Raw genomic sequence first — 20220 nt, 5'->3', positions numbered from 1 at the left:
CTTCAGCATTTTCCAGACGTCTTTTTCTTGAGCTGATTGCGCGGCTGCTTCTTGATGCTATAATCAGCTGCAGTATAATGGGTTCAAATGAGAGGTTAAATGCACATGATTAGTGATCTGCTTCTCTTCTGACTAATGCATGAGAGAGGACTTATGATAATGTGGCATCCAGGAGGCACTGTGGCTTTATAAAGAGTGGGCAAAGATAAAGGGAGGATGGAATGATGGATGGGGCGAGTGTGTGTATTTTGCTATAAGAGAATGTGGGTGAACGTAACTTTTAGTGTGTCTGACTGTTTAAGACTGAATGATCATGACCTATTCAGTGGGGCACAGTCAGCCCTTTTGGGGAGAAGGGAGACTGAAATATAAGAAAGAAAAAGAGGAGATGCAGGAAAAAGGAGGGGGAAATAGCTAGGATTTTATGTCATGGTTTTTGCAGTGGAAATTAAGGCAGACTGCGGCGCACACAATATCATCGGTCAAGGTCAATAACCTAGATAAACAATCAAATGTTGAGACGCCCTCCCAATCACAGAGTTCATAAACACATGTGGTAGATAAGGCAATTGGCTGCTGGCAGTGGATTGTCACTGTGGCGCAATGGTATAATACAGTTTAGCCATTAGCCTCCAAATCGCACACTCCGCATGCCAATGTCATCCTGTCCCAAGATGAGAAATTGATTTCATGCTTGGGTGACTGTCATCAAGAAAGAACAGGAAAAAGAAAAAGAAGAAGACAGAAGGAGAGGAAGAAAATGTTAGAAAATGCGACAAAGAGATGGAAGAAATCATAGAAATTCAATCTTGCATCCCGCTGTTGCATTCAGAACCATTTAACCTCAGGAAAATAGACAGAGAGCTAATGAAAAGCAGGGAATGGAAACACAGACAATAGAGAATAAATGGAGTTTATGAAGTTCAAAAGAACATGCAACATGTTTGTGAGTGAGTGAGTGAGGAGGGAGGGGGGGAGAAGGGTCACACAATGAACAATAAAAGCTTTAGAAAACTGCTGGTTGTGCAGAAGCCCATACAGGAGAGCATATTACAGGCAGGGATGTGGCAGAGTCTGGCCGCACAATAGTGCCCCGCTGCCTCACGGGAAGAGGAGAACTCTCTGGAATAGGAGAGGGGAGGGTTGCGTGAAAGGTGCGCTAACATGATGCGATCAATGACAGTTTTCCATTACTGTAGCGCCACTGCGAGTGAGAGGAAAAGGAAGAGGAAGACGAGAAAGTGAGAATCACATTCAAGTGATGATGTAATGTTTAGGCGACACAAACAGCACCCCCATCCCCCCTCTTCTTCTCGTTTCTGCTTGCTTTCGGTGCTCCCCCCCTCCCTTTTTTTTTTTTTTTTTTCTCTGGGGCACAGAAGAGAGGCTTCCGATTGGTTAATAGCACCATAGAGATGCTGAGAATATCCACCAACCAGGGCCCGGGTGCCCCCTTCACACCGTTACCACAGCAACCCCTCACAACCACAGCGAGCGTGCACACATGTATAGATGCGCACGCTTATATGCATGAGTGCACTATACGCTCGCGTTTTCACGTGTGTGACAGCTACACGCAGGGAACATGCAACGACAACCCTCCAATGAATAGTCCTGAGTGGAGTTCATCTACTGTACAGCGTCTGGTCGCCGTACGAGAGCGCGGTGCAGCTCAGACAGTGATAAACACACAACTTACTCAGCTTCTCTCTTTGCGAGCCGTGACAGATTGCCCAGGGAAGTTTGCAAAATGCCCGTCATAAGTCATTCTAAGGGCTGGCGATAATTTCCAGCGCCAAGAGCTGAATTCGCAGATTTATTTTCACATGTATATAGGACTGAATGATTTACCAAGATGGGCACTGGAATCAAATTATAAACACAAACATTTGCCAAACTGTCTCATTAAAAATAGATTTACTGTGACCGCAGCCTGCACAATATCCAAAGACCAAAAAAAGAGCCCAAAAAAACCCTCTCTGATATTAAACTATTATTCTTTTGTTGTTGTGGCAGAGATAATCTAATGCAAAGTGTAAAATCCATGCTTCCTCAATTTGGATCTCTTTGTTTGCTTGTTTGTACAAAATGTGCTCAGTAACAAGGAGCAGTGCAATCTCAGTAATGTAAGGTGTCCAGAAGTTTCTGTCTGTTCATTTTGATTAACATAACTATATTCATGTACAAAAATGTGTCTGACATAAATGAGAGAACTGCTTAACGGTGCTATTTCTTTTGCATTCTTCTACACAAGCGAGGAAATGTGTAGTAAATACACACAATGTGTTTCGTAATGTGGAAACGATGTGATTAGACGACACATATTTCCTCTTAATATATCTTGTTGCTTTTTCATCTCAACTCATCTGCAAATGACTTCAAAAGTCACCCATGGCTGACTGTCTTTGCCGTAGAAATGAAAGTATTAACATAACACTGAGCGCACTCGCTGCAGGCTGTAAAGCGGCATGACAAATAGCATTCCTCGGTTCTTTGATTTCTAATTTGCACATTCACAGATACTCGATTGTCACAAGCCCATTTTCAGACCTGCCCTTAACTCAGCAAGTGTTGCCAGTTTTACACGTCAGCATCGTTGTTGAGGGGGAACTATGAGTCAGTGTGATTTTGCTGAGCCAAAGAAAAAAAAAAAAGGCACATCCCCTGCATCAGATTGTCAGTTTTCTAAATTGTTGCATGTTTATTCATGCCAATTGCCTACAACATGAAACTCCACCAAATCAGTTTGCCCACACAGTCGACAGCATGTGGCCAATGTAAGCCTGAAAACTTTGATGTATTATTTACGTGTAACATCAAGAACGATCTGGTCTCCTCTCGTAAATGACTTGTATTTGACCTATATTCTTAAGGCAATACTTTGACTTGGTGTGTATTTCTCAAAATAAATTTATTGTAGAACACACTGGAGTACATTTGCTTTAAAACGTTAAACGCATCCTATCAGGTTGTGCGATTATGTCATCTCTGTTTCTGTTGTAGGTCACCAGTGCTCACCTGTACCACCGCAAAGCCTGTTAAGTCAGTCTCATTAGACCACAGCGTACGACCAAAGGAGAATCCCCTCCAAGTTGCCAGCACAATAACAAGCTACCTTAGCAGGATCTAAGTCCCCTACTAGGCACCTCTGATCCGCTCCAATCCCCACCGAGGGCTAATAGTAGCACTCAGCATGTACACTAGGAGATGGATGAACGAGTGCATACAGCGGATCTGTCAGTGTGTCTGGGTGGAGGCAGAGGATGTAACCAAGATATATGTCTCTGTGTTTCTGGTCTACCACTGGAATCCCCATCTTACAATATACAACTTTAACAACATTTATGACCAGGACCACACAGAGCCCAGGGACTGTGAAAGACAACACCTGTTTGTGTGAACTGCTGGTCTACTTCAACGCTGTGTTGTGTTGTTACAGATTGTTTTTCTTACCGGTGCAGGTGAAACACTTGACGTGAAAGTGGGTGTCTTGTACTCGAACCACCTCTCCTTTGCATACTTCGCGACAGCGCTGGCACCGGATTGGTCCAGAGCTCCGCTCACCGCCTGCTGAGCCTTGGTGATAAGCTGCTGCGGACAGAAAAGTACATTTAATATACTTCAACAAAAAGCATACATTTTAAGCAGTGTTTTGCAAGCTGAGTCGACAATCCCAACTTAGTTAAGCCTAAGCGTTCCACTCTCGCAAAGTACATTTCCAGTTTACAACAATAGCTTTACTTGTAAGTGTCAGGAATTTTAAACATGTGGTTTAACAGGCTCATCAAATCCAAAATTACTTCTTCTAAAACAAACAGCTGAACTCAGTTACTAGTACACAGCAAAGTATAATTGATATCCATTTGCCTGGAAAAAAAACAGCATATCGCAAACTAACAAAGTCCGATTTCAGCCACAGGTGCAAAAACTAATTGAGTACTTGTCTTCTGTTAAATAATCACCATCTATTAATCAGCTTGACTAACTATTTTCTGAAGAAGTCATAAACATCTGATTCTACCTTCTTTAATTTGAAACATTTTTGCGTTTCTTTCCTCCACTATGACAGTAAACTGAAATTCTTTGGGCTCTGGACAAAATGAGACATTTGGTGATGCTACCTCGAGCTTTGAGAAACACTGATTGACATTTTTTTTACTGCTTTCAATCGTTGGTTGCAGTCCAATATTGGCAATCACACAGATAAACCATACTCAACATTTCTGAAAAACACACTATTCATTTTAATTAAAATAGGCTGCATTGCATTGGGAAAATAATGACATTGAGGTATTTTGTTCTTCTGCCATTTGTAGTGTGAAAAAATACAGACATTTCCACCAGATGAGTTGAATAACTCTATTAAAAGAATGAACGTTTCATAATGATTGTGCTGATTTAACAGGGAGAGCGTCTGAATAGAAACTAAAAAAAAAGAACAATTTGTACACGTCAGTACTGCAGTTGATCATGTTCATGTAATTGTGGGAAGTCAGAGTTGTGGTCATGATTAATATTCCAGTAAACTGACGTTGCTTTTCTTTTTTGCAACCAAATCGTCCTTTTTTTGTTTCTGTTCTCTCCCTCCCTCTTTTTTCTGTGCACATGTAGATCATGCATGTTGTGTATCTTGTGAATAATAATCAAAAAAAGAATAATCTGATTAAAATATCAGAAAGACGTCACGAAAAATGAGAACCGTGCAATTTTTTCTTTTTGTGTCCAGCAGCAAAGAAAGTTGTAGCGTCATGTGTTGGAGTTTATGTGCCTTATGATGCTGAAATGACACATCCTTATAAATAATCATGACAGATTTCAGCCCCAAGCTTCATAAAGCTGCTTTTATAATTGCATATTTCTTAAATGTATGTATCAGACCATCATCAGACCTGGGGCCTGACTACACCACATACTGTACTGTGTGCAGTTTCACAGTAAGATCACTGTGCAGCTCTGTCAACACTTGTTGTGAAGCTGTGAGGTCTGACACCTATGTAAGCTGGGTAAGCTCCAGGCTTTCTCTCCCACAGTCTCTATTTTTCACAAACTCATACAGGCTGAACACTCACACACACACTCACACACACACACACACACTCACACACTGCTGCGTCTGTTGAGAAAGAGGATGGATCCCCTTACACCTTATACATTAGCTTACATGTCAGACGCCTGCAAGCCCGACAGCTATTTCACACAGTCAGGAAAGCAGGTTCTCACATGCAGCCTTAACAGTACTAGAATATATGGTATCACAAGAAGAAGAAAAAAGGGGGGTCGAAATGATACATTAATTCGATCGTAAATGAGAGAGGAAAATGAATTTATTCAAACCTCTTACAGGCTATTAGAGGCTCTCTAAAGGTCCATCACCTCCTCTTGGCTATAAACAGACTCTCTTGCACCCACAAGCAGAGAAATGGATATTAGACAACCAGCCTTATAATATCGAGACTGAGTCAGAGCAGCTGGGATCAGTCTCTTATTCATCTCCATCTTCCTTGAGGAGCACGAGTGGTCCTACTCTCTGTGGAAGGGGGTATAATGGCAGGGTAACCAGCTGGCCTGATTACCTGAATAGCTGACTGAAAGACTTTGCTGCTTCAGCCGGAGCAGCACCAGCATATGGGCCGGCGTGACGGAGATACTGATTCCATTTCGCTGGATGAATCCCCAAGGACTTGCATTACTTTAAAAGTCTAACAGCCTTTCACATGTCAAAGCCTGAGCGCTCTTTGCGTGCTCGAATTCTGACAACGGTACGTTCACAGCGTGTGCGAGCACGGGGGGGAATACACTCATGGGTGTGGGAGAAAATGTATGCATGAATTTAGTTGTTTATTTTCCTTCTCAGGACAGCAGCGTGGGCACTGGAAATATGCAAGCGTTATTATTTCCCACTCATCGCCCATCTCCCATCCTCAAGTCTGCGTTAGTTCTTTGTTTGGCTCACAATGCTGGCAGCACCACTGGGATCGACTACCCAGCCTCGTGAGTGCAGAGCTGCTCATTCAACTCCCAACTCTCCCTTGAAAGTGTTTATTTTTTTTCCCTCCTCGTAAAACCAAACAGGCAACACTGATCCCATCAGGTGTGAATGAGAGATAATGGGAACTAAAAGCATGCCATGCAAGCCTGTGCCAACACAGGGCATTTATTTACAATACTGACCTTCTGAAAGTGGGCCAAAACCAACCTCTGGCACAGCATAACATCCTCTTCTTTCACAGCCCAGCCAGGCAAAGTTGTACAAAACTAACAGCATACATCCAAACTGAGCAAGGTGTAGAGATAAGATTATCAGTGTTCTTGCAGGTTTTCACCAAGCGTGTTTTAATGAATGAGGTGCTTATTTAACCTGTTGAACATCAGCGCCGGGAAAGCATCCAGGTACACAATCAGCTTGCATTACGTAACTCCGTCTAATTGTGTCAGCGCGTTCATTCTCATCGAACGCAGCAAAGCTCTCCTTGTCCGAACCCATTACAGTGCTCTCGAACCAGCCCTCCATCCTCTCCCATGCTGAGGCGTTGAGTCATTCTTCTAATGATAGCCACCAGACTACAGGTGTAATCCACTGACTCCAAATCAGCGGAGAGTGCCTTAGGACAATACCGCCTCTGGCAGACAGGTGATAACAACAGCGCTGCGGTCAGAGAGGCCGACAGCATCCCCGGAGGACTGAGAGGTTGCTGCTATTTCTACCCCTGACCTGACAGCCCCGGGGAAGAAAACGCCGGGAGCTCAGTCACGAGGGACGCCGGGAGATTGGTGGTGATAAGTGAGGAGAGTGACGAGAAGGGCAGAATCAGAACAGAGGCAGTACACAGATGGTGTGGAGATGAAATGAGTCACTGAAGGAAAAAAATGAAACCCAAGTTTACTTTTTAAAGTTCTGTGTAGATTTTACTAACATACTCATTACTGTTAGTTGCATTTTTTTCACTGTATAAGCTCTATAAGAGTTTTAAAACAAGGAATCCAGCTCAATCACAATATTTAAGCTGGTTAGTTGTTAGTCTTCAGTATCATCAGTAATTAATGCCCATAATCTTGAGCATAGCAATTACACCTGACATGTTTGCTTATTAGCAGGACAGTTACAAGATGTGACTTGTGTGGAAGCCTATTTATGAAGTACATGTAAAACTGCTGTGTTCTACTCAGTTTAGCAAAAACTCTGTGGCGGCTAGTGAGCAAGTGGTTCACGTACAATCCGTCACAGGCTGTGAACATCTCATCCATGACCTCTAGGATGCATCAAAGACAGCTATTGGTAGAGCTGAATGATAACGACCAAAAGTCATACGAGGTGTGTGTCAAAAAAGTTCCAGGACTGGTGTCACAAAAGATACAAACCCAAACTATAAACTACGAGTTTTCCCCTTCAGACAATCAACCAGCACATCTACAAAGAGATCCTGCAGCGTTTGCTTCGTTCAGTGCGTGAGAAGAGGTGAGAGTTGTGGCAGGACAAGTCGTGGCTGCTTCACCATGACAACACGCCTGCTCACAATGCCCTGAGCATCCAACAGTTCCTGGCTGAGAAGAACATCGCCGTGCTGGAGCAACCTCCCTACTCACCCCACCTGGCTCCGTGGGATTTTTTCCTTGTCCCCAAGTTCAAGGGGGTCATCAAGGGGACCAGTTTTGAAGACGTGGACGACATCAAGATGGCTGTGATGACGGAGCTGCGGAGGATCCTGGAAGAATCCTTCCAGGAGTGCAAGGCGGAGTGGCAGAGAAGGCTGGGGAAGTGTGTTAGACTCCAGAGGGATTACTTCGAAGGGGAAAACTTGTAGTTTGTAGTTTGGATTTGAAATATATCTTTTGTGACACCAGTCGTGAAACTTTTATGACACACCTCGTATGTTGGTATCTTTAGACTGAATGGCGATACAAGGTACACTCCGATCAAGTGCTGATCGATTAAATTTTTAACACAGATCGTCTGGTTAAAATGCGATGTCTACTGGGAAAACTTGGGTCATGACATCCATGTAGATGGTACTTTTACAGGGAGCACCCATCTAAACATTGTAGAACAAGCAGACTCTCCACAGCAACGACAATCCTCATCCCCTGCAATTCATTCTGGAACACCTTGAGAAACACAACCAAGAACCCAAGGCGTTGACCCTGCTCTGAAATTCCCCATAACCCAATGTAATCAAGCTTCAGTGGCACGCTAATGGTGCTTCCAACACCTGTAATGTGTGACAGTAGCAACAAAATCCAACTAGAAGCTGGGTAGATTAGAGTTTTGGCATCGATGCTTAACTTGAGACAAACAAACTTCATCAACCGTTGCCCATGCTCGAGTCATATTAAGTTTAAACTTCGAGATATTATTTATATCTGTGCTGCGCTGCGCCTCCCTCCATGCAGCTGGAGACCTTGGCGCCAGGTTTTGCACGCAAACGCAGAGATAGTGGGGTTGCAAAAATAGTGTAAGAGAGAAGCGAGATGCACACGCTGGCACGGCTTTAACGGAAACATGACCGCAACATCAAGCTATATCAGCATAAACAGTGATGTTTCATCCTCGAAAATATCAATCTTCCTTAAAAAGCTGATATACCATCCAGCAGTAGCTCCAAGTAAAACTTCAGATAAACCATTCAGAGGCTCTGCTGATTAGATTTGGGTGTTTGTTTTGTCTTTTGAGCCAGATGCTAAATCCTGAAATAAAACTCGTGTTGTGAAATCTGAGCAGCAACCAGCAATGCCAAACGTTTAATCCACTCTAATATTCTAATAGCTACTAGATTTCGGCTCCAAAAAAAACTCTCAATGTGTTGAGTAGACTGGAAAAAAAACCCTCCATCTCTCTGAAATACATTTTATATTGTTCCACAAGACTCAATGCCTGATGTCATGTGTATGTCTTGGTGCCATTTTTAAAATGTATTATTTAATTAGGAATCGCATAGCTACCTCGGATCCACCCACAGTCGACCTTAGTGTTGAAAAATCTACGCAAACTGCATAATGAAAGCAGCAGTTTCATTCCTCCATCAGTTTATATGGAGCTTTAAGTCACAGTGTTGTTGTGGACACAGTGCGAAGAGCACAATACACAATCACAACTCTCCTAAAACACAAAAAAACCCGGACGTGAATGATACATAATGAAGCAAATTGCAAGCAAAACACTAGCATGCATCCTGTGTACATCGCTGGATTGGTTAAAACAGAAGCACATCTGTTTACAGCCGGGCAGCTGAAAACGCCTCCTGTATAGACAAGTCACAAGATTTACTGGCTCCAGTAAGTGAGAGAGGTGCTGATGAATTGCAAACACACAGCCGCTAGCGGGTAGTTATATTGTTTGTTTTGTCTATGAAATGTCAGAAAATACTGAAAAAGCCTTTTATAACTCCCCACATCCCAAAGTGACATCTTCAAATGTATTGTTTGCTGAGTACAAATCAACAACAAAAATACTCAGTTTAGCTCCGTGTTGGACAAAAGAAAGCATTAAATCTTCACATTGGACAAACTAGAACCATCAAATGTGTAGCGTAACAAAAAAATAACCAAAATGACTATTGCATTATTGAATTTTTTTTTATATATCTAAAAAGACACAACAAAGCAACGTCATGTCTTCCCCTGTCTGTAATCTAATGTAACCAATGATCAGGGCACGGAGTCCATGCCTCCCCCCATCCCCTCTCTTCATCTCCCTCTGTCTCTGTCAGGACCTTGGGTTGAAGCATTCATCAGAGCGATGGGAGTGTCCGGTGATATCACAAACATGCTGTCATTCCGCTGAAAGAGAGAGAGGTCAGACTGCTGCTGACAGCCTGAATGATCGCTCAATCCTCCCAGAAGCCAAGGTCATGCAGGCATCATCCTCCAAGACACAACAATGATTTGGATCTGAGCTGAATCAGTCTCCTGATTAATCTGTTCATTCAAATAAACAAAAAAATGCCTCGAGCATACAGCTGAAAAAGAAACTGAATGTTATTTCCATGTTGTCCTTAAAATTTTTATCCCCCCCCCGGTGGATTTCACTGTTGTACCAAAATCAAACTGAACACCAGTGTCGTCGCCACAACGGTTGTTGCTGCAAATGAACAACAAAAACATGTGCTTGTTTTGGGAGTTGGCCTGTAAACGCAAACCAGTTGTACACGACTGTACATGAATATTCATCGGTCCATCCCAGCATCTGTGTTTGCATCTGTGCATCTTTGTCTCCCACCTTTGTTCTCGGTGTTATTGAACTAAGGCGTCTGGCATCAGGAATGATAAATGGTGTTTGGCTCTGGTTTGGACTGTTCACCAGATGAGGTAGAAGCGCAGGGATTATATATGATGAGGCTCCCCTCCTTGTCTACCCTTGTTCCAGCTGATTCTTCCCGCAAAACCAGGAAAGCGTAACTGACAGTTAAACAGCACACAACGAAAAAAAACTCCATTTAATCTAGTTGTAAGCCCTACGTATAGATTTCTTTATTTTTTTCCCTTCTTGCAGCTGGAGGACACTGTCTGTCAGTGGGTCCTCTAGTGACAAATGAGCTTCTCATCTGTAGGTATCTTTCACTGCACCTATGCATTGCATTGTTTATTTAATCTAGTGATGAAGCTAAAAGGGATTAAAACAAACTAATTTAATGAAATACCTAATAAAATTGAACCTAATTTTCATAGATTGCATAGAACCAATGATGTGATTTTCATATAGTTTCCCTTATAAACAGTCTAATGCGTGACAAGATGTGGGATGCCAAAACTGAAGCTACAGCAGGTCATATAGGTTTAAAGCAAGGCATGTTTTTCAAGATTTTTCTTGAACCAGTTGAATCATATTGTATGTTTCCGCTGTGCTTAAGGACAGGGGTCAACCAATGCTTTTTTTTTTTCAGGGCCGATACTGATATTGATTGTAAGTAATAAAGAAAACTTAGTTAGAACTTACACATGTTTAATTAAAAGAGACCTTTCAACATTTATCCTTTTGCACCGATTGCCTATTACTCATGACTTATAGCCATTAAGATACCGCTGAGGGTGGTATGTTGCTCAAGACAACAGACTGTTGACGACAGACTACAGGTGGCTGAATTAGAGTTGAAGTAGTGCATTTTATTCTCAGCTGATCATCTGGAAAATACTGAATATCGGATCTGATCAGCAGCCAGGCCGATAACAGGTGGACCCCTGCTTCAGGATATTGACACATTTCTGGAATATTTTTATAAATGTTCCATTTGGTGTCAACCTAAAGTTACCCACTGTTCACTGTCCTGGGAGACTACGCAGGTACAGAAGTGCTTTGGGAAAAATGTGAATGTAGGTAAGCTAACATCAGAGGCAGTGCTGAAGTCCCTCCATGATCACTGATTAAAAACTCATCTCTGTGTGTCAAAGTTACATATTTAGAAGTTTTATCCTTGAAAATGACTTGTCTGCCTTGTATCTCTTCACTGTTTTTTCTGAGGAAGCTGTATATTGTCCCCACCCTGAATGTACACCTTCCACCCCCACACCTCGAGCACACCGGCTCACCGCTCTGCTCAAACACTTGAAAACTCCTCCACACTACACAAATGGCAAGTTGTGTTTTTGCAGTAATTCAGCCGTAAATGCTCGAGTCATGATACAGAAAGCTCCACCCTGCAAGGAAACAGCATTGATTCCTTCGGCTTGCTATGTATGAAACCCCAGAAGCCTTAATCCATGTTTCTGAGACCATCATCGATAGTCTGCAGTTTCATGGTGTGATTACTGAACCATGTTATTATTTTGCTCATGATGCATTTTCTGGCATATTAAAAGACTTCATATGGCAAGAACTTGATTTTTATCAAAGGGGGGTTTTTGCATGCTGATATTGAGCAGGTGTAACGTTTACGATGTTCACATCTCAGTGTGTTAATATTTACTAATTAGCACTCATCATAAAGCGCAGCTGAGGCGTACAGGGCATTCATTCATTCATTCAGTGAACAAATTGCATTTTGACCTCATTGTGGTGCAAGATAAAATGTCACATTATGCCAAAGTCTTTTGGATGCATTGTCTGGAAACTAAACAGCTTAGCAAAGTGGACAATGCATATATAACAATGAAACCATGTGTCAGAATTATTACGTCGTTTGAGACAACTTTTTAAAAACTGAAAGAGCCAAATGGGAGCATTAGCCCATGTGTAAGGATGTTAAAGTCCCAGCAGGCTGTGCTAAATTTCTCCACGGGTTTTTGGACGTATCTTGTCGGAACTTTCTTCTGCAAAGACACAGTAAGAGCAGAGGAGAAGTGTCAGCGCTGCCTGTGATGTATGACCCAGCAGATCCCCTCAGGTCCCTGAGCTCAATGATCAGTATATTGATCAACATGTGTTTTATCACTCCCCTGAAACACACCAACTGTACGTACCCAATCCCACAGAAACCTCTCAGAATCGACTATCGCTATCATCACTGACGATGCTGTTTTTTCTGTCGTCTATGTAAAACCAAGGTCCTCCTCCATCAGAGACTGACCTGCTCCACCTGCAGTCCTGCGTCGTGTGCCAGCCAGGCAGAAAATAGGAGTCGGTCCAGACGTACGCCCAAAACCCAGTGACCATGAGAGATAGAAGGCCCACAAGATGAAGACAGACAGTCAGAGCGGTGTGTAATTACTCTGTGTGTGTCGATGGCCTCTAGGCAATCACACCCAATGCAGCGGAAAACAGTGCACACAGCAAAGCCTAACAGGCCCATTCATGTCCGAACCTTGAGAGTGTTGAGAGGGAAAGAGGGGGGGGGGACATATGTTTGACTGACTGGATGAGAGCAGACAAGAGGAGATGTTCTTTCCTCGGCTCAGATGCCTGCTGCGTTTCAACGCCTGAAGCCAGAGCACAGACACATGTCACCCCACCGTCTGTGTGCCGTGACAACGCTGACAAACCCACGCACCGTTAAATGCATATGTTCATCCGTACACCACATGTTGACGTGCTGCTCATGTGTGTGTTTGCGTGCCATCCTTTCTTTCAAGTCACAAGAGTCCGTGACAGCTCTCCACACATCGGCCGCATGTGCTCCTCCCCCCCAGTCAGCTGAGAGAAGCATTTTGAAGCTTAACAAAAGAATTATGCTCATTGTCTCAGAGCGCGAGAAGCTGCAACCCCACTCCCCGGCAGTCGGGCATGTCTCCGTACCACTGAGTTAAGAGCACTGGATGAATAATGTAGTGCCACACAATGACAGCCCAGATTATGAATGATGCAGTAATACCGGAGGGCGGACAGGAAGCGCTTGACACCACCAGTTCTCGGAGCACCTGGTGCACCTCAACTTCAACAGACTGCGACTTGGCCTCTCTGACAGCTAAGGGACAGGAGAGAAGGGAGGGATTTTTCTTAAAAAGTTAACCTTGAGATCTACACAGTAGTGACTTGTAAATCACCCCGGTGACAACTTGTAAACACAACAAAGTGGAAGGCATGCATATGAGCGCACATGCTCACCCCGCCAGCCGTGCAGGGGAAAGCCCTGATTCAGCTGACAGAGGATCAGGGTCAGAGTCAGCTGATACAAGGTCAGCTTAGCATCATGGCTGACCCCGGGGTGTTCTGGGATAAGTATGACAGGAGCCCTGAGGCTGTCAGACGTGTTTGTCATGCGCTGCATCACACGCAACTAAACTCCATGAGACTATGCTGCAGCCAGGTCAGAAAACCTCAGACTCAAGGGTTTCCTGCTCCTGGGACGAACGTGTGAACAGACAGGTGGACTTTCATGAAAGAGGCAACAGCTGAGAGCCCGGGTGATCTCCAGGAACATGAAAGAGAAGTGCAAAGAAGAGCGAAGGAGCGGATATTGTGAGGGCTCAAGCAACAGCTGTTATGTGGATGAAGAATCCCAATAATGCTCCTTTGTGGATGAACTCAGCAAATGCCACTTTGACCTCCAGATATATTTAGCTCCACTATTCTCTCCAAACCTGCTCCAAGTCTGTTGTAAGGGTTTGGGAGATACTATTTGCAGAGGTTTTCACATCTGTCCAATATAAAATGTTCATTTTTATATGACTGTGACATTTTTTTTGTTTTGTTTTGTTTTTTTAAACATTAAACTCAAACACTGAATATTTAAAATAGCTTATTATCTATAATATATTCCAGTCAAAATGTGGTATATTCTAGGCTACTATTGCTCTGTGGTTATTCTCTCACCTACATGTATTGTCCTTGCGCTTCAAGTGGAGAGATAAAGCGCGCAAGAATGGACTTACCACTGGAACTCATGATGGCCAATGTGTTCTCATCCAAAACAAAGCGGCTCCGTCAAAAAATAATCCCATAAAGCGCGATGAAATCTTCGCGAAGGCAGTTTTATTCCTCCGAAAAAAATTGTGCAATTAAAAATGAATATCCATTAAACGATGCTCCTCACTCTCAGCACTCAACACTGCTCCCAGTCAATTTCTGAGAAGGTGGACAGAGACAGAAAGAGGGGTATAAAAATATAAGAAAAAGAAATATCAGCGAGGATAAATCCCGTAATTAATACAAAACCCGGTGAAATCTCCCCCTCGCTGCTCTGTAAACGTCGGCTGTTTTTTTTTTTTTTTTCCTTTAAATTTTTTTCTTCTTCTTCTTCTTCTTCTTCTGAGAAGCAGTGACAACAGAATGCTGCTCACTCAGATTCCACCTTCACATTTTCGCTCCCGGCTGATCCCAGCTCCGCCGCGCTCCCCCGGCGCGTCACCGCGCGCCTCTCACACGCTGCCAGCGCAGGCTCCGGTCCTCACTTTCAACATAAAGCGAGCACGATTACACTAATACGAACAATAATAATAGTACTAATAATGCTAATATTAATAATATTAATAATAATAGAAATAAAATTAATAACAATATCAGCAAGTTGAAGAGCCTCTTTGTGCTTTGCATGTTTCTTTAATGTATAAAAGGTTATTAATCTTTATCTGAGTTCTGTGGTTTGGTGGCAAGAAAGAGTTGCAACTACCATTTTTAAAAATTAATTAAAAAAAAAAAAATTAATTAATTGATTAATTGGTATATGAAACATCAGAAACCGGTGCCAAAAATGCCATTTACTGTTTCTCAAATTCCAAGCTGGCATCTTGTACTATGTTAATCTGTCTGACCAACAGTCCAGAACCCAAAATAACACGTTTTATAATGGAAAGATCTAGAAATGCTGCAAATCCTCAGGCTTAATTTTAATTATTTTTACTTAAAAATTACCTAAATGACCAAGACATATCAAAATAAAACAGACAGATCTACATATTTTGAAAGTTGTTTCTGAAAGAACCTGCTTTTGCTAAAGTTCTTTAAAGCGACACTTATGGTGCCGAAAGGAACCATTTTTCATGATTCTTTAAGAAACCTTTGTGGACTCTGTAAAGAAACATTCAAAGATTTATGTTTATTGTTATTATTACTATTCTTTCTGTTTTGAATTCTTGCTCAAATGTCCTTCGAGGAGCTAAAAAAAAAAAAAGCACCATCTTTTTATAAGGACACTTTTAAAATCTGTTACAAAATGCTTTACAAGGAGGCAAAGTTAAACAGATGTGTCGTAAAATCATTAAAACAAAAGGTTTCCGCTGACATAATTAGCTTTGTTGTTGACCTTTACCAACTATATTAACATTAAGAACTTTGACATATCAAAAACAAATCCCACAGGGGTTTGTAAATAAAATACATGTATAAACCAGCTTGCATTGCCTATTTAGATAAACAATGCACTGCTTAGTTGTTGTTGTTGTTGTTTTTCTTTTTTAAGTCTAAACATTTATGTTAATACTTACTCATTCATATACTCCTGACCAAACCTTAGTCATAGTACCAAAGCCAAGGTCCCTTACTCTGTCTATTCATATCAAAAGACCAAAATTAAACTCTCTAATGACATGTTTATACTGTTCATCTATCTATTTATATACATATCTATTTATATATCAGCATGTTCCCATAACTCTGTTCTTTGTATTAATATTGCATCATAATGTATATATTCATCCTGCACATACTGTAGAAATTACTTATTTATCTTGAATATTGATGGCTGAGAGGACTCAGATGTGCTGTTAATGCTGTTAATACTGTTGATACAGCTCGTACTGTACATATGTCAGTACATTCATTCTGCCCTTAAAGATCTTTCACTCACATTGAACTGAACTTTTACTGTTTCCTTTGCAGAGGATGAGCTGCATGTCATTGTTTTGTAATAATAATAAAGTTGAAGCTGATCTAACCTATGCAGATTTTGAACTGGTACATGTGTTACACTTGTGCATTAATTTGAAAATTTGACAAGTTCATTTTATAAGTCGCAAAAAATTACTTTTCAAACGCTGGCTTCCAAATAGTCTTAAAACAAATAAAAAATCACCATCATAATCAAGTATTGTGCTCACAATGTCATCCTTTGCAGCCAACCTGTCATGGATGGACCATGTTTAAACAGCCAACGAGAACTTCTGAAGGGAATGTGTAGGAATTCCTTGTGATGTTATTGTGAAAGTGAAGCATCCTCCTTCCCGGTGCTGCTCTGGCTCACTGTGGGCCACTTGATTATTCTGTTTTTATCCCGGGTTAGCGACGTCACTCTGGGCTGCTGTGCGCGCTTTGGGGACACTGTACCCTACATCACACCGCAAGAAGTCTTAAATGCTCACAAGTCCTCAGTCCTAATTCATTTTTCACACCAAGTGGGGGCTTCACGAGAGATCCTCAGTGCCTGAAACATTTTAGAATTAATTTAAGAATTAGTCAAACCACCTTTATATGAAATTGGTGACATTGATCATAATAAAAGAGAACTATAATGAATATGTGAAGCAAATTTGATTAAAGGAGCCTGGAGAGGATTTATCAAACGACTTGTTGGTGTTTTTGCAGTGCTGGGTTGGGCTTGTTGCTAAAACTGTTATGACACCGCCCTCTTCTGGAAAACAGACGTAAGCAAATTAGTTAATTGGATTATTTACGGTGGAGCTGCTGCTGCCCAGGAGGAGGAGGAGGCCAGGTTAATTATGAAACTGTTGACTGGCAAGCTGTTGTGATTTACTGCCGAATCACAATGGGGTAATCGCCTTAACTGGCCTGTGAAGCTGTACCCAGATATCACAGCTGAGTGTAAATCAGATTTATAGTCATGAAAACAGAGCTGTCATTCATGCATTCACGGCTCAGTGTTGTGTTTGTTCAGTGGTATCAGCGTGGAAAGATCTCCATCTAATGGTGAGACACCCATTTTCTACAACTATTAGTCAGACAAAAACTAAGTGAGGTGGGTCAATACAACAAAAGGTCAATGACCTGACAAATTAAACAACATCAAGACTGTGAGAAAACAAGGGAGCAGGTTAATAAGCTCGAAAACGAAAGAATAAATACTTTGATAAAGTACAAAGGAGGCGAAACTGTGCAGATAAAATCTAGTGAGAGATTATGTTGCAGTTTCTTCCTGGATTTAATTTCAATTTGGGTTAAAGTCAACAAGCAAATTGGCATTCAAAGTGATTTTTTTTAGACTGCAGTGGCGCAGTTTGCCGAGTTGTTGCTGCATGTATTTCCTTGAGAAAAGAAGAACAGAAGAACAGAAGAACGATCCGCACACCAAACAAGCTCCCTTTTACAATTCATTGGCGTGACGTTTCGGCAGTCTGAGGAAGAGCATTTTGCTCGAAACGTCACGCCAATAAATTGTAAAAGGGAGCTTGTTTGGTGTGCGGATCGTTCTTCTGTTCTTCTTTTCTCATTTTTGACATTTTGTGATCCAGCACCCAACCCAGTGGGCCTCGGGGATGTGCGTGTCTTTCCTTGCAATGGAATACGAAGAAAAGAACAAGGCAGCAATAACAATCCCATCCACTCATTTCAGGATTTCCATATCATGTCACAAACTCTAAGTCCTGTGTTCCTTAGACAAAACAGCTTATAGAGAGGAGCAGGAATCCCTCTAACTTAACCTGGAGATTAGTCTACATTCTATAAGATGACCAACGAGCCTCTTTAAGCTAAAACACAACCCCAGGAAGGCTTAAGTCCATATATATAGAGCATCACATTGATATAAAGAGTAGACAACCTGTAGCTGTGATCACAAAAGCAGTTAGTTTCTCTGAATATGGATAAACATGTGTCAAAGATGATTATGAAAATATGAATAAATAACAGCCTAAGAGCTTTGAATTGGTTTTACTTCTACTACTTTGAACTTGATATAGGTTCAGTTGACCCTTTAACACAAATACGATCGGTATTATGTTTGTGTGTGCTGTTTTATTAAGCTGTGTGTGTCCTGTTTTATTAAGTTAACAGACTGCCTCGTCCCCGTGTCCTGAGGAAGCCCTGGTTCTGAGGCCTTTAGGAAGCTGGACAATGGCGGGATGTGAGGGGCGCCTCACTCTTTCTCTCCGCTGCCCTGTACAGTCTTACCTCTCTGGTCGTGGGGTTCAGTAGTTTTACATGATCTTATTTTGTCCTTTAATCTCGTTTATTATCTCACAGAGTTAGGTTTATCTGCAAGCTTTGTAAAAACTACAGTGTGGACTTCAGTGAACGAGAAGTGGATTGCATATTATTAAAAACAAACAGATTTGCCAGTGTGGAGAACGTCCGTTTACGCTTGAGCCAATTAAATCATCATCTAAGGCTGCAGGTTTTCTGTTAACAATCATTTATCAGTAATTGCGCAATGATAAATCAAATGAAACAAACATCAACAAAACTGTCCTAGATTCCAGCAAGTGTGTTTGTTTACTTCTGCAGCTCAGGTCAAGGCTGATTATGATTGTTATGGGTAATGATTTACCTAAATGAACTGTTCCTGAGGGTTTGTGCACGAGTGTGACAGTGTGTAGGTGGCTGCTCTGTGTGCCTGACGTGTGCCGGGTGCTGATTGTGCTCCTGTGTCAATCCCGCATTGTGCTTTTGTCCTCCAAACTGATGGGGCAGAAAAACAGGAAGCCGGCCTTCCTGTGCACTGAAGGCAGCGGGGCAGCAGGCCGTCAGGTCAGCGCAGTGTTGTCACTGTCTGCAAAGGCGCCAGTGCCCCCATAATCGACAATAAAGGCAAACATCCCCCCCTTGTGTGTGTGTGTTCTCTGGAATATTCCTGACATCACTCTGCTCCTTCTCATGGAAGCTGTTTCTTTAAGTGTGCCGAGCAGCAGTCAGCACAAATGATGGCCCACATGAACTGCTGAGCACATGACAGAGACATGATCGGGATTTTGTCGTAGTCTGAATGTATTGCTGCATTGTTTTGGGCCTAATCATCCACTCAGTGTTTTTTTTTTTTTTTTCTGTTGGAGGTTTTGTTTGTCAGTCACACTGAGGTCATATGTCCACCATCGATACCACTGATCAGCAGAATGCTGCGTTCCTCTCTAAGTCTCACAATCCTCTCCCTTTGTCTGTCCACATGGTCACAGGAAAGTACGTGCACACAATTCACCACTCTGTAATGCAACACTACTGTCTCCACCCATTCCTGCCTATTTGTAATTTGTTGCTATTTAATACACCCACATTCCCTCTCTTTTCCCCCCAACACACGCCCACGTTTGCAAACAGAGCAGATTAAATGGACTGTGTCCTGCAGCCTTGCATAGCAAATTGCATGATCGCATGTGCAGTGCAGGGCTGATATTCTGTGTTCAGGGTGACTTTGTCATGGTGCACTGGGGGCTGGGAATACACAATCAGTTCCAGAGTTTATATTTAACTAAGCAGGCAAAAAAAAACAAAAAAAAAAAACATGAGAAACCAAAGCAAATGCCGGCCTGGGGATTATTATCTTCCCGCTCACAGATAGGGATGGACATGACCCAGAAAGTGAATGACGAGAGGTCGCCGCTCTTATATCCCCTTTGTTTGTTTTGCTTTTTTTACAATGTCACACAACACACAGACGTAAATACTTGACATCTACAGGCATTGCAGTAAATTCATTGGAATGCTGGCAGTGTGGGTTCGACTTGACAGGCAGGACTTTGTAAATGCGCTACACCTTTGGAATGAAGACGAGCGATTCCTCAGGTATGGACTCAACAATTGTTCAAGCCAGGTGAATGTTTGTGCTTTTAATCTGCTGTCATCTCTGTGGGGGTGTGCGTCACACCAAGCTGGTGCAACCGGTGTTGCAGAATGAGGAAATGCTTTGTGTGTTATTGTGCTTTTGCTGTTCTAAATTGGGAAGCGGCAGCAGATAATTACAAAGGTTCAAC

The 20220-nt window shown here is 42.2% G+C and overlaps 1 protein-coding gene across 1 annotated transcript in view; it reads right to left on the bottom strand.

Annotated features, from left to right (window-relative positions):
* The window catches only part of ablim3 (actin binding LIM protein family, member 3), a 57173-nt gene extending 42604 nt beyond the window's left edge, over positions 1 to 14569 (bottom strand). Inside the window, exons 1-2 of the mRNA XM_008279589.1 lie at positions 14239 to 14569; positions 3454 to 3591 (exon numbers count right to left, since the gene is read on the bottom strand). Coding sequence (XP_008277811.1) covers positions 3454 to 3591; positions 14239 to 14251 — 151 coding nt within the window. The 5' untranslated portion in view covers positions 14252 to 14569. The remainder of the gene's footprint in view (positions 1 to 3453; positions 3592 to 14238) is intronic.
* Between the last annotated feature and the right edge of the window lie 5651 nt (positions 14570 to 20220).

This window comes from Stegastes partitus, unplaced genomic scaffold (genome assembly GCF_000690725.1).
Source record: "Stegastes partitus isolate 25-593 unplaced genomic scaffold, Stegastes_partitus-1.0.2 Scaffold164, whole genome shotgun sequence".
Lineage (NCBI taxonomy): Eukaryota > Metazoa > Chordata > Actinopteri > Pomacentridae > Stegastes > Stegastes partitus.
Note: the sequence above shows the minus strand (reverse complement) of the source record. Positions and strands in the feature narration are given on the sequence as shown.